Raw genomic sequence first — 23,609 nt, 5'->3', positions numbered from 1 at the left:
TCATCTTGGACGCCAGTGAACTATGTCTGCGGCACCGTAGAACATAAGTTATGTAAATGTGTAATTAGTTTGTGTCACATTCACCTTACTACCTGGAATGACATGTGTCGGAACTTCTAGTTATGCGCACTTTGAATCATTTAAGGCAGTGGTCTTCAAACTTTTTTGGCCAGGGCCCCCCTGAGCAAAATTTGGGCAGGTCAGGACCCCCCAGAAATGCCAAATGGACAGTATATATTGCGCGCCGTCACCTGCTCCCATCAAAGTCGCTGGGCTCCCTCATCCCACTCCTACCCAGTCGCTGGTCTCTCCCCACCCCATCACACACCCAGGGCTCTCCCCACTCTGCTCCCATCACTATCCCATGGTTCCCGCCCATTGTGCTCCCACCATAGTCCCTCGGTTCCCCCATCCCGTTCCCAACACAGTCTGAGGGCCAGTGGCGGCTGGTGAATCTTTTTTAAGTGGAGGGGCATTAAGGGGAGGTTCGGGGGGGTTTCCCCCTGTGAATTTTTTTTTAAATAATAGGTTAAAATGTTGCATTGTAGAGCATACTTTTAACAAAAAATGGGTAAATAGCCAAACAGTTTGCAATTGTTGCTGGGAGTCCAGGGGGCAAGCATTGATATTTTATTTCTATCGCGCTCGTACACAAGTGTTTCAGAGCGTGACAAGGCAAGGGAGGGGAACAGAGGAGAATAAAACAGCGATCTTACTAGGCCCAGTGACATTGAGAACGCGCAAGTGTGAGGGGAAAAGTGCATGGAAGGGGGGAGAAGTGGAAAGTGCGAAGCAGAGGAGAAACAGATAAATAACAATAAATAAATAATAAAGGCAACAAACAGTGGTAGTGCAGCCAGCAATTTGCAAGTGCTACGTTTAAGGCAGCAGACAGGGTAGGTCTGATAAGTGCAGGAAGAAAGATGGTTCTCCTCAAGTTTTAGAGTGGCAGGGCGCTGTTCCAGAGGGAGGCCCCAGCCGAAGACGGAGATCTACCCCCAGCTCGTTTCTTTGATAAACGACTGACCCTGAGGGAGTTGGAGGTAAAGGAGTGAAGAGCTCGAGAGGGGAGGTATTTGCGGAGGAATAGCTGAAGGTATTTTGGACCGAGGCCCCAGAAAGCCTTGTGGACAAGGCAGAGGGTTTTGAATGATAGATGTCCGGTAAAAAGATACCATCCCTGTCCCCTGGGCCCCACTGGTCCTAACACAATGAACATGATTATGTGTATATGCAAGGCGCTGCACATTCATACAGCAATCACTCTATCATTCACATGAGCATCCATCACCATACACTCACTCATAACGCATCCATACACATGTTTAAATAAAAACAATGAACATAAACGTACCTTCTGCATTGGCCTGTGTGTGGGTGCTGCTCCAGCTGCTCTGTCCATATGTGCGAGGAGGCGCAGGAGCTCCCCCTCGGACATACAGACATGCAGTGCCCCAGCCAGCATTTCCAATGAGCTATGCAATGCTGGCGAAGCAAAACGCCCCAGCACTTGCATGGCTCAGTGAGCATGTGCGGCTGGGGAACTAAACTGAACTGTCAAAGGGAAACAGTGTTTCCCTTTGACAGTTCAGCCAGCCCAGGAGCACTCCATTAGCTGGATAAAGCAACTGAGGGAGTGCTCACTGTTTCACTGGGCTGGCTCCTTAGCTCCTCCATAATGGGTGAGGGGCCACTATGCAGTTAGTAATGTTGACCATTGTTGCTGAATATATCACAATTTACTTACATTTTAACACAAAGCACCCCTTTGGGTACTATTGAAACAGTGGGCTTCATAACTACTCTGGCGGTAGCTGTGCCGGTAAAACCGGCACGGCTGCCACTGGAGTTGCATCCGGGTCTGGCACCCGCGAATGGGCAATTACTAGGTCATGCCGAGTTAGGCGGACATGATAATTGCCCTTTCGAAGGTGCCGGTAGATCCCCATTCCCATTTGAGCCCCATATGGCTCAAATGGGAAGGGGGAGCTCGGATGCACCGGCACCGTTAATAACGGTGCTGGTGCATCCGACGAGCTGAGGTCAGACCTGGCGGGGGCTGTCAAGCACCCACGAGCACAACTCTTACTATGGCGGAACGGTAGCAACGGTGCCGGTAGCTTACCAGCACCGTTGTTACTGGTCCGCCATAGTAGTAATGAGGCCCAGTCTGTGACTAAAGGAATGAATATCCATTTACAACTGTGGGCCACTTTTTCATTGTTGCCTGAGACAGTTTCATGCTTCAGCCCGCCCATGTGGGCCACCCCTGCCCATTTCTTCCAATCTAAAAAAAAAAAAAAATCTTTTTTCATGCTGAGCTCTCAGGGCCCCCCTGGGATGCACCCGCGGACCCCTAGGGGGGTCGCGACCCACAGTTTGAATACCACTGATTTAAGGGATGGGCATGTTACTGTGAGTACCCTAGAATTGAGCACTAAGTATTACTGACATGTATCAAAGCCCCTGGTGAGGAAAACCATCCCTGCCAATCAAATGACTGCAATAGTATGGGCACTTTAACTCTGGATTTGTTCACAAATCCAATGCATTGAAACGTCTGCACACAGTAGGACATTTTATAAGGGATATTTAAGTAGGTTTGGAGATGCACGCAGCAGCTCAGCCTCTGTTTGCTGGGCAATTCACCTTGGAGGAGTATTATTATAGTATTTATTAAGCGCCAAACTAGAGAAGCAACAGAGCACTTTACACTTATAGGGGTATGAATAAAGTTAGGGAGCTGAGAACAAGCAAATGGGACTCTAACAACAAGGGAGGGAGGGCAATTGAGATCAATGGGTCTACAAGTGACCAGCCGAGGAAACTGTGGGAATTGATATGATATGATAGGTTATTTATAACGCGCTTAATACCCAGAGGTTTCTAAGCGCGGACCGAACCCATGTTGCTCCGTGTCGTCTTGCTTTCAAGGCGAGCACATTGCCCCCGAGCTATCCTCCGGAGACAATTAGATCACCTATTCGCTCATATGGTTGGGCGTGGATGGAGTATGGATGTAGATGTTATGGAGGAGACATTTGTTGAATGGGCGTGTATTGAGCTCTTTCCTGAACTGCAGAAGTGAGGGGGCAACCCTCTAGGCTCCTCATGCCAAGTCCTGCAGTGAAGCCTTAAAAGTGCAACTCACTTCTGACACTCTGCACCATTTAAGGGCATGTTGGTGTCTTTCCTGCTTTCTTTGCAGTTGCATAGTTTCCAGAATGGTTCGCTCTTTTGGTCTTCTTTCTAAGGGGTATCTGGAAAGGGTACAAAAGAGTACAAAAGCAGGGTAGCCGACCATCCGTGTTGGAATGATGGCATTTTACCATAATATAATGTATATTTTTAACGTTTTGATAATGGTCTTTGATCATTGGCAAGACAAATGTAACATCCTGTTATGGCTCAAAATTATACTGTAAGGCATCATTTAGAAATTCACATTGTAGACTGGCTCTTTTTTACGTTTTACGATGTTATTGCAATTAAATCATTTCCTTTTACCCTGGTCTCTCAAAATGGTATTTCGTTCTCGGAAAGGGTCACCCTCCTATTAAAACAAAAGATCGGTTTCTTCTGTGAGCACCAAGGGAATGTTTAGTGTTGTGTGTTGGCCACTGATTGGTTGGTAGTAAGTACTGCAGAAGCTGTGCTTTTGTTACGGTATGCACAAACTGTAATAAACAAATGCAATTGTAGACCTTACAGGGTATGTTTGATCCTCAGTAACACCCATAGTCTATTCACACCTCCCACACATACTTTTACCACTCCACCCGCCAATACAGAAATTGTACCATCAGTGTGATGGCAGCATTCCTGTAGAACGCAAAACTATAGGTTTCCAAATACCAGGCTTCACCACATGACATAGGCTGACTTTCCCTGCTGCTCTGATTCAAATGTTAACAATAAAAAATACACCACTTCCCCCTGCTTAAAGAGATCCGTTTTTATGTGCTGTAAGGCATAGAATTGAAGTTTAATTATCTTTTTTGTGATTTGTTGTTTCAGAGTCATAGACTGCATTTACTAGACAAGTGCACGTTGCATTAATGGCCTTGGTTGTTGAAAACCCAGCAGCACTGCTGACCCCCAAAAGCAGATCCTATGGTAGGTGGAATTATGCAGAATTGGACGCAGACTATCCTGAGTTGGTTACTGGTGTACGGCAGCTCTTGGAAATAGACGAGTCAAAATCATCTTGCGATGCAAATGAAAGTGTACGCGCTGGGAGAATGTATGCAACCCCTCGCAAGTTGGTTGAAAGCGTCATGTGTCGAAGCCAAAATGAGGAATCACCGACTTCTGTTGGATTTTCTAAAGGAAAAACACAATATGTGGATCGAAAGCCACAGCTAAGCAGTGCTACACGCAGTTCTGTGTCGTTTTGTCGAACAAGCATTGACGTTGATCACTCGCACACACAGCAGGTACGTTTTGTAGCATTGTATTTTCTATGTGCCTGTGAGTGCCACCTTTTAATTTTGAGGACATATGTAAACCTTAGGTCTGTGTTGTCAACAAAGGAATATTTTGATTAAGATAGTTTACAGTGTTTAATGTTCTTACCTAAGCAACCTCAAAAGAGCTGCTTGAAATGTAAGCACTGGTAAAGTTTTAACATTTTGGAAGCACTTTGGAAGTCGTTGCTTGAGTGCTGATCCTGACATTCATGGCATTATGCGACTCAAAGCCATGATCCCAACCCACCTCTTCTATTTTCTATGACTGACTGGGATAGGGCTGGGAGATATATCGAATTTTGGTGATATATTTTCAAAAGCGTTAGATATAAATGTTAACGATATTGTCTAATCCTCTATATCTGTCATCCATTAAATTAAGGTGACAAATCAATATGGCCAAATGTCAGTTAATGCCTACTTCAGTGCTTATAGGGATGTGTATCGTACTTGCATTTCTTTTGTTGATATGGCCCTTATTGTTGAGATGTCCTTATGAATCAATTGCAATTTTAGGATGAGGTCAACTGACAATGTTAAAGTTGTGTTTTGCATTTACTGTTCGGTATTAGTACTGTTGGCATCTCACATGCTTACAACTGAGCATTTAACCCACATAACAAAATCGAGAAGTATATCGTAAATTCCTATTTAACCCAAAAATATGCAGATATGACCTTTGGTCCATTTCGTCCAGCCCTAGACTGGGAGGCATATTTTCTACTCTTTAATTCACTATTATGCCAGGATCCACAGGGCGCACTGCACCTTGACCTTCGTAGGAGAGCTCAGACATGTTTAAGTTGACTTAGAAATTTGCTGAATTTTCACTACAATGGTAGGTGTTTGCACTCAAATGGGGAAATCTTCCTGCCCTCGTTCTGGGATGGTTGGCAGGCCCAGCAACCTGACCGATGAATTTTAAAACCTACCAGGAATTAAAAATAAAATTTATAACCTCAGTGAGGTTGCCCGGCTACATTGGAACGTCCTTTTGACATTATTTGATTATGGTTTATAGAGCACATCAATACCTATAGCAGGAGTAAAAGTGTCAAGTTGCAAGCTACTAGCTAGGCATAAGCAGTCACTCTCTTCCCCAATTCTCCACATGCACACAACAGACCACTGCTTAAACTCCAAAAGTAAATTTTCTTTCTCCAAGAGCAAGTGAACATTTTGAGGCCTGCCTGCAGGCTTCATAGCGCTAGCGACTGAAGAACCGGCCTGGATAGAGCAGCTACCCCTGGAAAAGCAAGGTCTTTATACTCCCTTATAGAAGATAATATGGTTGGTCTTAGATCACAGAGGAGCAATGTCCACAAGTTAGGTGCCACCACAGAGAAGTCCATGCAACTTATTTTCTTCTTGTGGACTCTGGAAATGGGAAGATGTTCTGCACTGGAATGAAGTGGGTGGTTGCAGATATACTGGTCAATCTTTTCATTAATGAATGCTGCTCTTTGGTAGTCAGTGGGTGGTGCTAGATATCTTTAAAAATCCACTGAGGATGGAGTGGCCAAGTTGGAAACCATTCAGGTGTGAGACTCTCTTCCTCTGGGGGACCTGTAGCCCACAGGGGGCTTGGGACTTTTCTAAAATGCCCAGATATGTTTGTAATTGGCGTTGGAGTCTCCTTTAAAACTCCATGTATTAGTGGGCTAATCGGCATTTGAGGGAGTAAGTGGCTGCTGAATTTCTGTGCTTTGGCAGCTTAGGCCATGTATCCTAATCTCCGAGGCCAAGGTGGCACCCAGCATGGTCCTCTGTGCGCATCAAGAGCCCTGGATGAGCTGTGGGGATCGAACATGACCAATCTGCTTGAGTACACCGAACTCTGCTTATACCTGAGGCCCTCTGCTGAGCGGGATTGGGAACACTGTCTTGTTTAGGAAAGAGTTAATGGATGAGCTGTTGCACTATTGGAGTGTACTTGTCCGGCCACTTTGTATAGTTCTATATACTGGGCATAAAAACAAGGAATGTTGCTGGGATTCGTGGATGTCAAAATTGCCAAAAGTCCTATCTATTTAAATGTATACCTATTGGTAAGATCCCACATCTAAATTTCAAAAAGGGGTCTCTAGTTATTGGATAGATTTTATCCAGATAATACTCCAATCTGGTGTAAATAGTGAAAGCCTTAGTAGCATAGAAGAACTCGGCTTTGCAGACATCGAAACAATTGACTCCGACCCGGCTCAATTTCCAGAGGGCGCACAAGCACTCCAGGTGGAGCCGCTACCCTCTCGGGACCTTGTTGGTGGGGTGACTGGACGTTGGGGGGCAATTCTCAATGATGTACCCCATAGTCGGAAATACCTTCACCCAGCAGTGAGTTGTAATAACCTATAGTGGGGGTAGTGCCACAAAAGAAAGAGACCACCATCTGGTCAGGGAGGACAGCGAAGGAAGCAAACGCAAGTACATAGTCCCAACCCTTCTATGGCTCTCATTGTTACTTAACAGCCAGATCTATAGTTTATTTTCAGAGTTAAATTTATGTGAAACTATGAGTAAGCAATGACATTTTCTTGTTGTGGGCTCTACCCCACAGCTGTGATCAATTTCAGCTTTGATTTATACTTTGTGATGTATTAGGTGGGTGATGATGTATGGGAAAGAGATCTACGCTGAAAAACCGCAAAGCCCACTTGTTCACATTTTGTAACTCAAGCTTATGGGATTTATTTTGTTTTTCCCCCGCTGTGCATCTAATGTATGCGGGGGACACCCCTGTGCCCCCGCAGCCCATAATACCGAACACTGGACACCCCGCTACCCTTGTTCCGTATCATGACTTCAGTTTTTATTTACCATGCCGAATGCACACCAAATGTGCATTTGGCTTTTTGTTTTCTCGACCAAAATGTGGGAAAGTGGGGATTTTACTTGGAGCTTTGATGCAATGTGCTTAGGGAGAGGGTAGGTGCCCTTCTGATAAGTGGGGTTCCCATGGGATTAACGCACCTGACCATACTAATAATGTTTTACTTTTTCATGTTTCGGGTGGAAGCATCCCTATGGAGGATGGCACCAAAGTATTATGACTATGTCATTAAGCATCGATACTGGACCCATCACCACCGTAGGGGTCTTATGAGGTCTCACTGTGTCAGAGAAATGGTATATTGTGCCCCCTCCCGAGTATCGCCAGACAATAGTCTCAGGGGTAAGAAAGAATAGGAAATGAGGAAGAGAGGTGATTGGAAAGGAGGAGTCTGAATGCTGGCAGTTTGGTGGGGAGAGTATGTTCCTCTTGAATGAATGGCTTCTCCCTAAAGACCACGCGTTTTCCACTCCTACCCAGCCTGAGACTGGGTGACCTGCTCCCCCCGTTTCCTCCCCCGGTTGTTTGTATATCTCATGCTGCCAATTTACCTGCCCTACCCCATTGTTAGGGTTCTATGTGATATTTCTTTTTTTTGGTCGCCTACCACAAATACTGATTTCATTTTCCTGCCGATTTACGGTTGCCCACAAAAGGCATACATATTACTTCCCTTTGCCCCCCCCCCCCACCGTTGCTGCCCGGATGTCTATGAAATAGAGGGCGGGGGGTTCACCCAGTAACCCCCCCCCCCCCCCCCCCCCCTCAGCTGCTTCTCTTTGTCTCTTTCTCTCTTTCTCTCCACCCCTGTTCTCCATGGTCCTGATGTGCCGGTCATTCCCTGCGCACAATCGTATGCATCAGGGGTATGACAGTTTGATTTAGAGAGACCGATTTGTGTGGTCACAGAGCGGTCTTTCTAAATCAGTCTCTTTTTTTATTTGATGAATAGAAAAATCCTTTTTCACTTATTAACATTGTTAGTTCCCCGGTCCCCAGCATCTCTGCTTCCATCACTGTCCTTCTGACCCCCCCATACCCCCTATGATTTAAAAAGTGCTCTGTTGTTTCCTGTAGCTAGCTCTACACTTGAATATCTAAATAATAATGATAGTGGGAAAGAGGGGTACAAGATATGGTTGTTGTTGCTTGGATGCACGTTTCTTAACTGTAGATTATAATTGCTTTTATTCCAGGTCTCCAGCTCCATATGAGAGGACACCATGGAAATGTAACGATAGTATATGTGATGTAGCAATATGACGTGATGTAACAATATGCACGCACATTTTGGAGTATCTTACTCAATATTTTGAGGGGGAGGGCTCCAGCAAAGGGAATGGTAACACAATTTCACATGCTGCGAAGCCTTTTCACAGCTGGCTTAGAGAACACTGCATCCCGGAGATGGTTCAAGGATTTTTCTTTGATTATTCAGGGATGTCCCTCTCTAATCTAAAAAGCATCAATCCTCCCTTCACCACAAGTTGTTATATATATATATATATATATGAACTCTTGACCCCTGTTGTCTAGGTTGTGCTTCTATTAATGGTGATGAGCTAAAGGCAGAACGCCTTCTGTCTAACCTCTCTCAGGGATTTCCTAGACTGGCCCTACACTATCCAGGTGTTAGTTGGATTGTGCCTTTCAGACAATCTGCCCGATTCGGTCTCCTTTCTATTACACCGATGTTCATCTCTCCCTCATTTCCTTAGGTTTCCTTCTTGCTTCTCTCACTCCTCCGTCACTCACCTTCTTCATTTGTGGCCTCTTCCTCCCATCTCTCTCACTCCTGTCTTGCCTCAACCCTTTATTGTTACTTCTCCCTCCTCTACAACTACTCCCTCCTCCATGACACTACTGTTCCCTCACCAGATTACTACTACTCTGCCCCACATTCTACTCTAACACCCTCCTTGACTCACCCAAGCACTTGACATTCACTCACTAAACTCTTGCGCCTAACCCACTTGCCACTCTTTCATGCACACTTACTATGCAGTGCCACTTGCACTCACTAACCAGTGCCTCATCTGCCCAACTATTGCCTCTACAATCCACTCCAGTATCCTGCTGGTCTCTTGGTCTGTCATATCCTCCTCCTCTAACCTCACCTGCACAACTCGCACCTTCCTGGGGGCTTTCTTATCCCCTTCCCTTACCTCTGATTGGTGGACAGTCCCTATCCAATTTGGCCCTGGCCTCCCGCCCGGAAGATGTTCCAAACAGCAAAGTCTTTATATAGTGCCTGTATATAGTGCCTTAAGCCCTACCGTCTGAACCAGGCCAGCATTCAGGGTCATAGGCATGGGGTAATGCAATTTGATACTACACATGGGGTGGGGACACACATTGGGGCCCTCCTAGCTGCAACAATGCTCCTGATGGGTAGGATTGGCTCTGGATTCCTATTAGTAGGTCTCCCATCCCAGGCTTAAGGGGATCCCATCTCCTCTTGACAAGGTTAGTGACTGACCTTGTCACAGAATGTTAATAAGGGGGAAATGGTTAGCAGGTCCGCTGCTTTCATAAAAGTGAAGAATCCACTGAAAATGACCGGAAAACACAATAAAAAATGTAAATTGCAGCACAAACCGACTCTGATAAATCCTTCCTAGCCCTAGCCGTTGCCCTGGGACTTGCTATCAACCTGCAGCCTATCTGGCAGACCACTCTGCACTCAATTCTCTGTACTAAGCTGTTCTACTACTCGAAAGGGTATAAAGCGAATCACTTCCATTACAATCAAGTTTCGGAGACAACCAGGCCAACAGATGACGTGCGTACCAGGCCTTTTTACGCATGGAAATCTTGTAAATACAACAACTTTATTATTTTCCTGTGTACATTTACGTACAGGTTTAGAGCAGAGGGCAGTGCAAAGGTCATGTTGCTTGAAAGAAACCAGAACGCTTCTTTTGATTTTTATCTGCATATATGTAATTGCAAGCCATGGAGAAAAGCTTCTGAAACAGAATGTATTTCTCTGAAGCCTTTCAAAAAAAGAAACTGCACACTGTTAAAGGAATGGTTTCTTTGCATTCAGCTTCTGCTGTGTTGTGTGTAAATACTCTTGGAGCAAACCCAAGCACTGTGCATATTTATTTATAATTAATAGGATGGAAAACTAAGTTGCAATTGAGAATTCATCTTTTGTAACAAATTCAGCTTTTTTCCAGTGAAAGCAAACCAGTTTTGCACAATTGCATTTTTCAGAGTTCCTGAGCTGTGTGCATAATCATCGGAGGCACAACATTTTTACACTTATAATATAATTTAATTTACACTCTAATTATAAATAAAAACAGTCTGTACAATGAGTATGCACGGTCTAGTTTACATCCTTTCAACCTTGCAATCAATGGGGTACATAACTATAAATGGTCAGTGGCAGAAGAGTCTTTGCTCATGGGTGAGTGATTGTCATTACACCATTCACAGGTTTTGTAGCCTCTCACATCTTCCTGACTACAGTTAAAGCATCCAAAGCCTGACTCTCCAGGATGTGCAAGCGCTGTTAAAAAAAAAAAAAAAAGTTCTATGTACAGCACTTTGCCAAAAGTACTACATAATTAACCATTTGAGATTAGATATACAATTTAGCATGGAGTCCTTGTCTTTCTGCACTGTTGTATCATAACATTGGCAAACCATTAGGTAGTGATAGCTCCAGGAAATGAGGACTTTCATTAAACATCAAAAGGCAATTCTGCTATCGAACCTCAAAACACACAATACAACATATGTTTGCTTTACTAATGGGCAGATCTTAGAGAAATAATGAAAGGTGTATTCTGTCAAAATGCAGAAAGCTGCCTCATGGTAATGATTTCCATACAGTTTTTGCACACGTCGGCTGGATGTCGCATACATGTTCCTCTCTTGCAAAGGAGAAGTCAATTTTACACTTTTGAAATCACATTTAATCTCAAAGTTTAAAAATGGGGGGTACAATACCCCACCTCAAAATCTTATCTGGAGCACTGGAGACAACAGTGGCATAATTTAGTTCCGGAATTGCCGGACCCAGAGGAGTGGAGCAGGTTGGGGTGGGGGGAGATGGAATACACTGAATGAATAGAAACCTATTATTGAAACCTTAAGTGTAGAGAACTGCACGTCATTGCAGCATCAATACCTACCCTCCCTCGGGTTTCACAGACCAATAAGGAGAAATTAGAATTGCCCACCACAGCAGATGAAATTGAGTCTGCAATTCTGTCCCTTTTCAGGGAAAAAGTGCCTGGCTCCGACGGATTTACTAATTCTTTTTATACAACCTTTAAATTGAAATGCATTTTGAATTAGGGCTCAGTATCTTAGCCGTGGCTGAACCACTAACCACGCAAAGATCTATCTGATTGCGCTTCATTCTGGGCTATCTCGTTTCTCCATTTTCACACCAAGATATATTTGACAATTGTGTGGCTCAGACTTTGCATATAATTTCTGTTTGTAATTGCCCCCAACCATTTTAGGTTAATAAAGCTCAACACCCATGACAACATCCGAAGAGTAATTGACTTGGTGGAGTGGGGTAAATGTACTGGTGAAATATTTGCACTATTGGCACTAGATAATACGCTATTTGACATTATCAACTGGACACCTAGCCAGATACTGCTGAAGTGCATTGGCTTTTGTCCTAACTTAATCAAAATGGTTTTAGTCAATTTTCATTTTCTACACATGAAGATCCACGTCAACAATCTAAGTTGATTCCGTCTTGAGGCATGCATCAGGGGCTGCCGTCTATCTCACCTAATCTTGGTCAATGAAGCCTCTAGCTGTGAGACTGAGAAATCTGTGGTGTCCATTGCCACATTGTGCCACAGCAGTCCGTTCCATATGCCGATAATATTATTTATTTAGCATTTGTAAAGCGTGCCAAACCCGTGGGTATCTGGGCACTGGAGAGCAGGTAATACACATTACACAAGTTACCACAGGCAGCAATAGAATACATAGGCTGGACAAACGTTACATGTATTTACAGGCATGGGATATTTACGGATGCATTGAAACCATAAGTAAAATTAGCTACAGTAATAATCAATAATATTTACATGTGCAGTCTTATTCACTTAAGTAATTTACAGATGAAGTAGCAGGACTATTTACAGAAGCAGTAAAATTGTATAGTGATGATACTATAAGCATTCAGGCAATGTGTGAAGAGTACTGTCACACAAGGAGGGTTACAAATTGGATGTGAAGAACCAGGTCTTAAGTTTTCTACAAAATGAGGCGTGGGAAGGGTCAGTCCTGATGTCTAGAGGTTGGGCGTTCCAGCCCCAGCCTTGGTTCTTTTGAATTTAGGAACAGTATGAAGGAAGGCTGAGGTGGAGCATGTATCTTAGTGGTTTGGGTTGGATTGAGCAAGTTAGTGAGATATTTGGGAGCTATATTAGTGAGGCATTTGTGGGTGATTGCCATGGTTTTGAATTTGATCCGGTCCTGAACCAGTAGCCATTGCACTTTGTGTCTGATTTCCAAAATGTTCTTTTCTTGGTATGTTTAGTGCCGCTCGTAAGGTGTTGTTTTGAGTGACCTGTAATTTTTTGATACTGCTAGTTGCTGTGCCAGCTAGGAGGATATTGCAATAGTCGAGCTCCGACAGAATAAGGGCCCTTCCTAAGGTTAGGCAACTGTCTGCTGATAAGTAGGGTCTACAAGCGTTAATGAGTTTGGCAGTGTAGGCTGCTGATGAGAATATGGAATTAACTTGTCTGGAGAAGGTTAAGGATGAGTCCAAATATACGTCCAGAGTTTTAACTTCTTTAGAGACAGTAATGGCATTTCCATCAAATATGAAGTGTTTGTATTTGGGCTCAAGTTTTTTGGGCTCAAGTTTTTTGAGGTGTGTTTGGGTACCGACCAGGAGAAGCTCCATTTTGTCATCGTTTATACAAAGTTCCTTTTGGGCCATCCAGGATTGGATAATCTGGTAAATGTCATTGAGGATGGAAGAGTCAGTGGCATAGTCTCCAGTTAGGTGGATGAGCATTTGTGTGTCATCTGCATAGTTTGTATAGGACACTCTGCGTTCATCAAGGCGGTGAAATAGCAGCTTTGTAAATATGTTGTATAGCATTGGTGACAAGCATGAACCTTGAGGTACCCCGCAAGGAACATGGGCAGGGGCGGCGTTAGCTAGGTTGGAAGAAACTCTCATGGCACGTTCAGAGAGGAATGATTGTATCCAGGCGATGGTTTTGGGTGAGAAATGGGTTGCTCGTTTCCAGGTGTTGCTGTATCTGGAAGTAGGCATTGCGGTCAAGGATTTTCAGGAGGAAGGCGACCGTTGTAATGGGACGGTAATTGGTAGGGATGCTGGAGTCAAGGGATGTTGTTTTTTTAGGAGCGGGAGGACCCACGCTTCTTTCAAATTCTTAAGGACTGTACCTTGTGAGAAGGAGTTATTGATGAGGGAGGTGATAAATGGGGCCAGTTCTGTAACCGTCTTTGATGACTGGGGTAGGGCATATGTCGCCTTGTTTCAAAAACTGTAGCAGGTGCTCTTCTCCAGAAAGAACATGGCATGATAACCTGTTCTGAGATGAGTTTGCAGCACATGCTTTTTGCTCACTGTACCTTTCGCAGATGGGAAATATCCATTTGCATATCAGTCTTTGTCCGGCCCGCAGTCCAGCACCGAAATGCTATGGCAATTCCTCTCTGAACAAGAATACCAACAGCAACCCATACATGTGTTTCAGCCTTGTTGGGCCTCATCGGTGAGGTGAAGCTGTGCCTCTCTGAGCACAGTGAGCAGGGAGTCCACATCTGGTTGCCCCCAGGTAACTCAGGGTGACCAACCCCAAGTTCCTTGCAAATATTTCAAAAAAGGTAGCAGGCGCTCCTCTCCAGAAAGAACATGGGTGAGAAATGGGTTGCGCTGTCCAGGTGGTGGCACAGTATTTTGTGATTTACTAAGTCAAATGCCGCCAAAAGGTTGAGGAGAAGTAATATGGCTAAGTTTCCATTGTCAATTATGGTGTCCATTTGGTTTTTCAGGTCAAGGATTGCCTTTTCTGTTTCATGTCTAGGTTTGAAGCCCGATTGGCGTAGGCCTAAGAGATTGTTCGTTTCTAGGTGTTGCTGTATCTGGAAGTAGGCAGCCCGGTCAAGGATTTTCAGGAGGAAGGGGACCGTTGTAATGGGACGGTAATTGATAGGGATGCTGGGGTAAAGGGATGTTTTTTTTAGGAGCTGGAGGACCCACGCTTCTTTCAAATTCTTAAGGGCTGTACCTTGCGAGTTATTGATGAGAGAGGTGATAATGGGGCGAGTTCTGTAACAGTCTTTGATTTACTGGGGCAGGGCATATGTCGCCTTGACATCTAGAAGGTTTTAAACTGGAGATGATTTTGATAACCTCGGTTGTGGAGACTGGCCTGAATTCGAAAGGGAATGTGGGGCCTTTCAAGGAGTTCTAGTGGTTGGTGGGTCGGTGTTTATGACTGGCAGCGTTACCTTGTCCTTTTTGTTTGCGATTTTGTTTTGAAGCATTGCTATTTTGTCCAGAAGTGCATGCTGTATCTTAGCACACCATGTTTCGTCTTTCTGACGGGTGTTCGATGGGCTGGTGGTAGATTCAAGTTCCCTCAGGATGGTGAATAGTTCCTTACTGCCAGATTTGGCATTTGCTATGCGCTCATTGTATGTGGCGATTTTTGTTAATAATATGGCTTGTTTGTATTTTTTGGAGGAGGAGTTATATAGATCCCTATTATTATGTTTCGATGGTGAGGCTTTCCAAAGATTCAGCAGCAGGTTTATTAGATCTGAGATTCTTGAGGTCAGGTGTAAACCAAGAGTTCAGGTGAGCTTTGGGTTTTGGTTTGCAGTGTTTGAGTGGGGCAATTTTGTTGCTGGCTTGGAGGATGGTGGTGTTGTAAAGCTCTACCATGGCTGATGGGTTGGCTTGGGAGTATGTACCTTCAGTGATGGGGCCTAATAGTGGGAGCAGGTTAGTACGTTTAATGTTGCACGCGTTTCTTGCAAGGGTAGCTGAGGTTAAGTTTGGAACAATTTTGGGTTGGGTTTGTCTAGGGATAGTGAATGTGATGTTATGTCTGACCAGGGGCAAGGGGAGTTGGCTGTAATGCTGGTTGATACATTTATGTCGGCAATCCAGTCTAAGGTATGGCCTTTGTCATGGGTAGCTTGTTCAATGCGTTGAGTGAGTCCGAGAGCGGTCATTGTGTTTTTAATGGTTGTGGCATTAGGATCTAAGCTGTCGTGAAGGACAAGGTTGAAATCGCCTAGAATGATGATTCTCATGGATGGTTTAGTGTTTTTTGAGAGGAGAAGGATTATAGCCTCGTCAAAAGTTTGTAGTGGGCCCGGTGTTCTCTATATGATGTGCGTGGTGGTGGTGGTGGTGTTAGGGTAGGATAGCTTGATTGAGAGAGGTTCCCCAGAGGAGAAAGCTTGGTTGGGTAATTCCCTGATGGATAGGTTAGATTTAGCGATCAGGGCAACTCCACCTCCTTTGGCGGAGGTTCTGTCTTTCCTGTGAATTGTGAATCTTTCTGGTATGGCCAACGAAAGTGCAGGGCCTGCTGCGAGGTGCAGTCAGGTTTCTCTGATCGCTAGGAGGGCGAGTTGGTTGGTGATAATGAGGTCCAAAATGTCAAGGGCATGTGCTAGTAGTGATCTGGTGTTGATGAGAACGCCCTTGATGGTGGTTTCACTAATGGTGATAGTCTGGATGCCTTTTGGGGTTTCGGGAGAGAATAGTATGGCTCTGTACATCGTTGGGCTCAGTGGGATTGTTAAGCGTTGGAGCGGTGTCTGTGAGGCCGGATATCAACTTGGGCTTGGATGCTGTAGTATGCTGTTGATCCCATCTGCTGGGTCTGGGCTTCACATTTGCTTGATCGAGGTCGGAGAGCAAATGGTCATGCTTAGGGTTGGGCAACAGGTGTGATTCTGGGGGGTTGGGCAGAGCATTAAGTAGAGTAGGGGTTATGGGCAATTGGTCACATTTAGTAGGGTTGGGAGACCCAATAGACGGGTTCATTCATAGATTTCAGCGCAGAGAGGGAGCGTGCGCCAGCCGTGTGCGCTAAACAGCATTCTGGTCCACCGCGTATTCATGGAATTGCCAAGCCATTTTGAGCGCTGGCGCAGAGAACATCCTGCAGTGCCAGTTACTCCCCCAACAACGCCCCTTGCGCAAGGAAAAACCATTGAAATCCCCAATGCAAAGGGCCACGCTAACCCTGAACCAGCTAACGGGGCCGCTACACTGCAATCGCGCAAGCGGGGAACGAGTATTCCTGGGGGGGGGCACGGGAAGTTTCACACGCGATAGGCCTTGTGCGAGCGGGATACGTGTATTTCTGGGGTGTGCGGGAAGTTTCACACGCGATTTCGCTGTCTGAGCGGGGTACCTGTATTCTGAGGGGTGCGCGGGTACTTTCACATGAGATTCCGCTTGCAGAGCGGGGTACGTGTATCCAGTGGGGTGCGCGGGGAGTTTCACACACACACACACACACACACACGATAGGCCTTGGGCGAGTGGGGTGTGGGTTTTCCTGGGGTGCGCAGGGAGATTCACACGCGATTTCGCTTGCAGAGCAGGGTACGTGTATCCAGTGGAGTGCGCGGGGAGTCTCACACACGATGGGCCTTGGGCGAGCGGGGTACGTGTATTTCTGGGGTGCGCAGGAAGTTTCACACGCGATTTCGCTCGCAGAGCGGGGTACGTGAATTCAGTGGGGTGCACGGGGTGTTTCACACGTGAATTGGCAGTGTGGGTCCTCCCAGGTGTGCCCTCTACCCCCTCCCCAGCCCCTGCAGGCAGCCCACACCACAGGGGACTACCCTGCACCCCTGGTCATGTCCCGCAGGCAGCCCATCCACCATGGGCATGCCCCTCAGGCAGCCCACATGTCACCTTGCAATAGTGATCACCAACTCGTGTCCCCCTGCACCCCCACCCAGCATTGACGGGCACCTGCCAGCAGGCCCCCACTCATGTCCCCCTGCAACCCCACCCACCATTGATGGGCACCTCCCAGCAGGCCCCGACTCATGTCCCCCTGCACCCCCACCCACCCAGCATTGACAGGCACCTGCCAGCAGGTCCCGACTCATGTCCCCCTGCACCCACACCCACCCAGCATTGACGGTTATAGCCCGACTCATGTCCCCCTGCACCCCCACCCAGCCAGCATTGACAGGCACCTGCCAGCAGGCCCCGACTCATGTCCCCCTGCACCCCCTCCCACCCAGCATTGACGGTCACCTGCCAGCAGGCCCCCACCCACCCAGCATTGATGGTTATAGCCCGACTCATGTCCCCCTGCACCCCCACCCAGCCAGCATTGACAGGCACCTGCCAGCAGGCCCTGACTCATGTCCCCCTGCACCCACCGCCCACCCAGCATTGACGGGCACCTGCCAGCAGGCCCCGACTCATGCCCCCCCCACAACACGTCATAAAGATGCACAATCATGGGCCTCATGTCCACCAAAATCCCACAGCTCGCCACCCCAGTCTTGAGAGGCAATCAAGTCCTCAATCCACCCCACACTGAAATGCCTATTTCATGACACAAACTGAAACTCAACTATGCACAGCAATACGTGTCCCTCACACACACACTGGGTGCCAGTGATTGTGTACATCCACTTTTTCACATGCAGTAACCCAATGAGTGAATACCACACATCTAAGTAAGAAATCAAAATGTATTATGAACAAAATGAATGAATGAAATGAAATGAAAGCATGAAAAATATTTAAAACAGGAAATGAAATATATGTCCAAAACAGAATAAAAAAACGTATGAAGAACCAATCCAAAGTGATCCAAAAGAAAATTTGTCCAAACTCTCGGTCCACCAAATTCAAATCCAAAGGAAACGTACATTGTAATTCCATTGATCCATGGTGAGTAAAAAAATCAAATTCTCTCATAAATCCACTGTTCAACTAGGTAGACCGATTTCATCCAGGGTCCATGAGCCCAACGAAAGACATGAAACCTATCAAAAAAACTACCTAAGAAAAGAACTATATACAAAAGTGTGGCGCATAGTCCAATCACCCCAAAATAAAGGAAAATGAAACCTAACACTACAAACTATGTACAATGGGGGCAGGCTAGTCCGACGGCTCACTTTCCGATTTCCCGGGCCAGGGCATCATCAAACTCCTGGTCTATGTCCTGGAGGCGGGCCTCTTTCATGTCCCCGAGGTTTCGCAGGGACGATGCCATGTTCAACTCCAACTCCCTGCGAATTGCCTCGAGGCACTCGGCCTGCCTCAGCGCCCTGCGCATGGAGTTCTCCGCCCTGACCATTGTGAGCCGTGCCTCTTCCGCCCTCCCCCGCTCCGCATCTATGGCCTGGACCAACCGCTGCCACACAGAATACACTTGCAATCCAGGGTTCTCCTGCCGATGCCTGCCCCTCTGATGTTGTTGGCCCCGAGACATCATTGCTCCCACTTTGAGCCTGCTGCTGCCATGCATGTGCCCTGCCCATTGTTGCCTGCATGTCATCCGCCTGCTGGGGTCCAGTTGTTGGGGTGGCCACCCCTGCCGGACCTCCGACTCCCGACTGTGGCAGGGATGTGTCCTCCACCAGCCTGGCCGCTGGGTCAGGGACAGCTCCACAGGGTGCCCGGGTGACACTTGGGCAGGAAGATGGCATGGAGGACGACCAGCGCATAGGGAGTTCAGTTGAGGAGGGGGTCGTCCGAAGCTCCGGCACACGGAGAAACCCAGCACTGGTGACCCCCCCAGTAGGTTGACGCGGTCTTCGAGACATTCGAGATGATGTGCACTGTCCTCGCGAGAACCCCGCATGTCATTCCGAAACTCACAAACACGCCACCCCACCAAGGACAGGCTCAAGCCGGTCCCGGATTGCCACGTCTGCAGGGAGAGGAAGGCCAGTTGTTGTGCAGCTATCCCCTCCCTGAAAACAGGTCTGGACGAAGGCATCCCTGCTGGTGCTGGATGATGCAGTCACAGGATCGGGAACAGGATTACACACAGGCACCTCCGCAGTGGCCTTTGCTGCCTCCTGTCCCTGCCCCTGGACCGCACCACTCGCACCAGTGGAATTCCCCCACCCCCCACCCCCTCCAGGCCCCGTGTGTGACTTCTGTGGGATGTTTTTACCCATGCATCCGAGCCCTACCATAAAACTGTGCAGTACTGGCATGGAAAACATCATGATGGCCAGAACTCCCCAGAGAGTGCACAGGGAAAACATGAAGAATAGGCTGCCACCCATTTTTGCCTATGTTGTGAGCACAGGAGGGCACTGCCTAAAACCACCATTGGGCTACACACACAGTAGCCTGAAACCATTGGGAATGGCAATGCTGATTGCCAAAAAGCAACTCAGAACTGGGGGGAATTAATTTTCTTAATCCCAAAAATGGTTGCATTACCAGTACTCACCACTATCAGAAAGCCGGCGTTTTAAAACCACCAGACTTTTGTGTAAAACTGAACAAATGAAACAAAACCAGACCAAGGAAAGACTTGCTTAGAGGTGGATACAATGTAAAACTATATTCTGAAATGACTTGAAGGAAGTAATTATTTAATGTATAGGTAAAAATTGTCAGTTTGATTTGAATGTAGAAAACTGGGAACAAAAAGTGACATTTAGCTGAAACCTGGCTTAATGAAACTGAATCCTGCCTGACAACTACCCCCGACAGGAGTTGACACCTCTCTGATTAGATTAGGGGTGGAGCACCTGGGAACTGGAAGGGACCGAACAATGCAACTTCCTTGACTCAGGCAAATGTTATATTGGGGGCGTCGTAAAATAGCTTCCTCTTGGGAGAAACTGGGGGGCAGCTGTGCCTCTGTGAACAGGCTGGCTTGGGGGAAGTGGATAAACCAGTTATTCCACCATGTGATGTGGGAAGCCAAACCCCTTTTTGACCACAGCATAATTTTAAAAAGATAGATAACTCATAGTGCGGACTTGTCAGAATTATATAAGTAATATCATTATTTTTGTGATTTTTCTGTGAACATTTTAAGAGGCGTTAGGACCCTGTGGTGTATTCTGGGGGGTTGCTAGCGGAAAATAGGGTCTCACTCCAAATGTATGCATGTTAAAAAATCTGACACTTTATCATCTGTAACCCATATCCCTGGTGCACATTTGTGTAAAATCTGGAAAGGTTTAGAGGTCGTTATCTGGATGAAAAGGGGAGAATTCTGTCATCAGTGGACACGACATCGTACAAAGACAGGGATCGGATGGTTTGGTGCTACAGAAAATATGTTAACTGGACCTATAATATTAGAAAAATGGTACATAGATAAATATGTATTTGGGTCAGAAATAGATTTGTGTGCAAATTGACCAGGGTAGGATCCTCTGACCCATAAACAGACCTCATCATGATGACAATCCATTTCCTTCCCCCAATCATGGGAGAGGGGAGAATTGGGCCAATGACAAGTAGAGAGGGGCAGGCTTAGCTAGGCCCAGGCACACACCCATTTTCAAAACACATAAAAAGAGACTGCTGGGACAGGTAGAGACATTCAAATCCATTTGCTGCGGAGCATGCTGACCGACGACTTCACATCCAGAGATCCAGACTTCAAATCCATCAATCTCCAGAACCTGTAGCAGAAATTAACTCCAGAATTTGTAACAGAGAGGCCTGAATCCACCGGCTGATTCCTCTTCAGCAGGCCTCAAAACCAACCAAACTATTCAACAGCCGGGCGAGCTCTTTGAATTTTGCCAAGAATTTTTGCAAGAACCTGTAGCAGTATCCAGAAAGCAGTGCTGTATCCGGAACCCGAGAGAACCACAAACCAGACCGTCGTGAGCAGATCCGGTGCTTGACAGACCCAGAGAGCAGAGCTGACCCAGATAGCCGGGACTTCAGAACCACCCGCCGGAAGTCCTGTCCAACCTGACCAGACCGTGACGAGGCCTATTTCAAATTGATATTGTGACTACCTAGCAGAACTGTGCAGAACCAATCTCTTAGTTAAAATAATCTAATCCAAACTATTTTAACCTAAGTAGAACAGCCTCCTAGAAATCGTGTCATCTGTCATTTTTAAAGCTGCACAACTGTCACCTGTCAATTCTGCAGCTGCAAGCAGTCACCTGTCATTTTGAGTTTACTTTAAATCCGAAAAACTACCTTTATTGAATCGTCCGTATCTCTGGAACCGTTTGGGCTAGGAACGAAATTTAGGCTTTCCAACGAACCTAGAACCGACTTCCTACTCCCTATACTTTTCCCGTAATCGCAAGACACGCACTCGCGAAATTTACCGCGATTTGGCCCGATTTCTTCATCTGTAGAAATCAGCAGCTTTTTGCTTCTCTTTGCTAAAATTTGTTTGCAATCTGCTAATCATTCATAGAGTATTGTTAAAGTGAGCCTGAACTAATATAAAGTAGCCATCACCTACCCTGAACCTCTAGAGGGAATTAAAAGCAATTTTAGCACCTTTTCACTTCCTTGCAAACCACATTAAAGTAATTCGCCTGTGTTTAAAACTCATCCCTGTTTTCCCTAAGCTTGCTGGGAGAACTGGAACTGTGTATTGCATTATAAAGTGTGATTTGTTGGGATTCTTGGGATTCTTGAAGACTGTGTGCTCTCCTTCCATTTCTGGTATTGCATAGGGGGGGGTGTGAATTGTCAAAAGAAAAAGTGATCATATTACCTTTTGCTAAAATCATAAGTTATTTCTGTACTGCATTTTATTCCACCTTGCGTTTCCTTGAACCATATAAAGCATTCTTTCCCACCTTGTTCTTCTGTTCCTATTCATAGTTACCTCTTGCTGATTACTGCTCATATTCACAAGTGTAATATCCATTATCAATTTATTTATAGAAGTGTGATATATATATTGTTTACATTTTCAAATAAACCTTTTAATTTGCAAAACAAACCTACTTCTTGGCTCAGTGGGGACAGAGGGATTCTAAGAGGGGGGTGTTATACAAGGGTTGTCATCCAGAGTACTGAACTGGATATAAAAATACCTCAAGGGTTTTCCTCAGCATCCCAGACTAGGCATTGACTTAGCTGTAGTGTTGATTGAATATCGCTTACACTTCCACGGTCTCCTCCTCAACCAAACCCCACACCAACCTGGATGACTCTGTGCCATCTTCCTCCGTAGGCCCCTGTGGGGTCTCAGCTGCCCCTTCTGCTGCCGAGGAGTCCACCTCCGACCTCCGCCTCTTGGACCTACCCCCCCCAGCAGCTGCGGCCGCGGAGGCAGCACCAGACTCCTCACTCCCCAACGAGATGGTAACCTGGGAGGGGAGCTGGGCCTTGTCTCTCCGACTGGCGGTGGGATCCCTGCCTGTGTGCTTCACAGCACCATCTCCGCCCTCTTCATCAGTTGACGCTGCAGACAGGGAGAGACAGAACACAGGCATCAGGGCACTGTACAATAGTCTGATACACACATGACAGTTGCAGATGAGTGGCAGTCTCAAACTTCACGCATGGCATCGCACTCCCCAACACACATCATTTCTAGCGACACACACGCGCAAATGAACAGGAATGTTGCAGCAGCCAGCACCATCCATACACATACAACACCATGACCATCCGAAGGTTAGCCTGACGTCACATGCAACAAGGGGATTGGCAAACACATGCACACACGCCACCAGACGTACATGCATCTGTACATCTACACCACCTGTTGCAGTGAAATCCTCGGCATCCATGTCACATCTGCCAATCAGCCTCCTACATGTCAGTGTCACATGCATCCATGGTGTATCACAGTGGCACACATGTCAAATACCCTCACACACACATGTACAACATGCACGCACATGAAGGTGGAACCCGCATCCATGTGTCACACCCCAACCATGCCATGGTACATACACAGATATGTAAGCATGTGTGCACCCCAACATGCATTTGGCCATAATGCTTTTGTACACATACACCGTTGATATGCCTCACACATGACTGGACTCTCATGCGGCAGGCTCATGTCCCTGTACATACACATCCATAAATGGGCCTTCCAAGACATATGTGCAACCTGCACACACCTGCCACACCTCAACATGCACAGCATCCAATCAGTACACATGCACACTTACCGCTCGACTCCGGACGGGTCTGCCTCTCAAGGACCTGGAGGTGGAGCACTGGGTGTATGCGTTCCAGGACCCTCATCTGCATGTTGGTAAGGCAGACCCGGCGCCCCTTTGCATGCTTTGCCTTCGGGAGACGCTGGGCCTTGCTGAGGGTCCTGGACCTGAAGTCCTCCCAGCGCTTCCGGACGTGTTGCAAGTCGCGG

General features: G+C 46.5%; 1 protein-coding gene across 3 annotated transcripts in view; it reads left to right on the top strand.

The window, feature by feature from the left end:
- Positions 1-23,609, top strand: part of CEP68 (centrosomal protein 68) — a 277,505-nt gene that overhangs the window by 78,518 nt on the left and 175,378 nt on the right. For all 3 annotated transcript variants that reach the window (XM_069608166.1, XM_069608164.1, XM_069608165.1), the window contains exon 2: positions 4,018-4,436. In XM_069608166.1, the coding sequence (XP_069464267.1) occupies positions 4,059-4,436 (378 nt within the window). In that variant the 5' untranslated portion in view covers positions 4,018-4,058. The remainder of the gene's footprint in view (positions 1-4,017; positions 4,437-23,609) is intronic.

Source organism: Ambystoma mexicanum, chromosome 4q (assembly GCF_040938575.1).
Source record: "Ambystoma mexicanum isolate Mex_15411 chromosome 4q, UKY_AmexF1_1, whole genome shotgun sequence".
Lineage (NCBI taxonomy): Eukaryota > Metazoa > Chordata > Amphibia > Caudata > Ambystomatidae > Ambystoma > Ambystoma mexicanum.
Note: the sequence above shows the minus strand (reverse complement) of the source record. Positions and strands in the feature narration are given on the sequence as shown.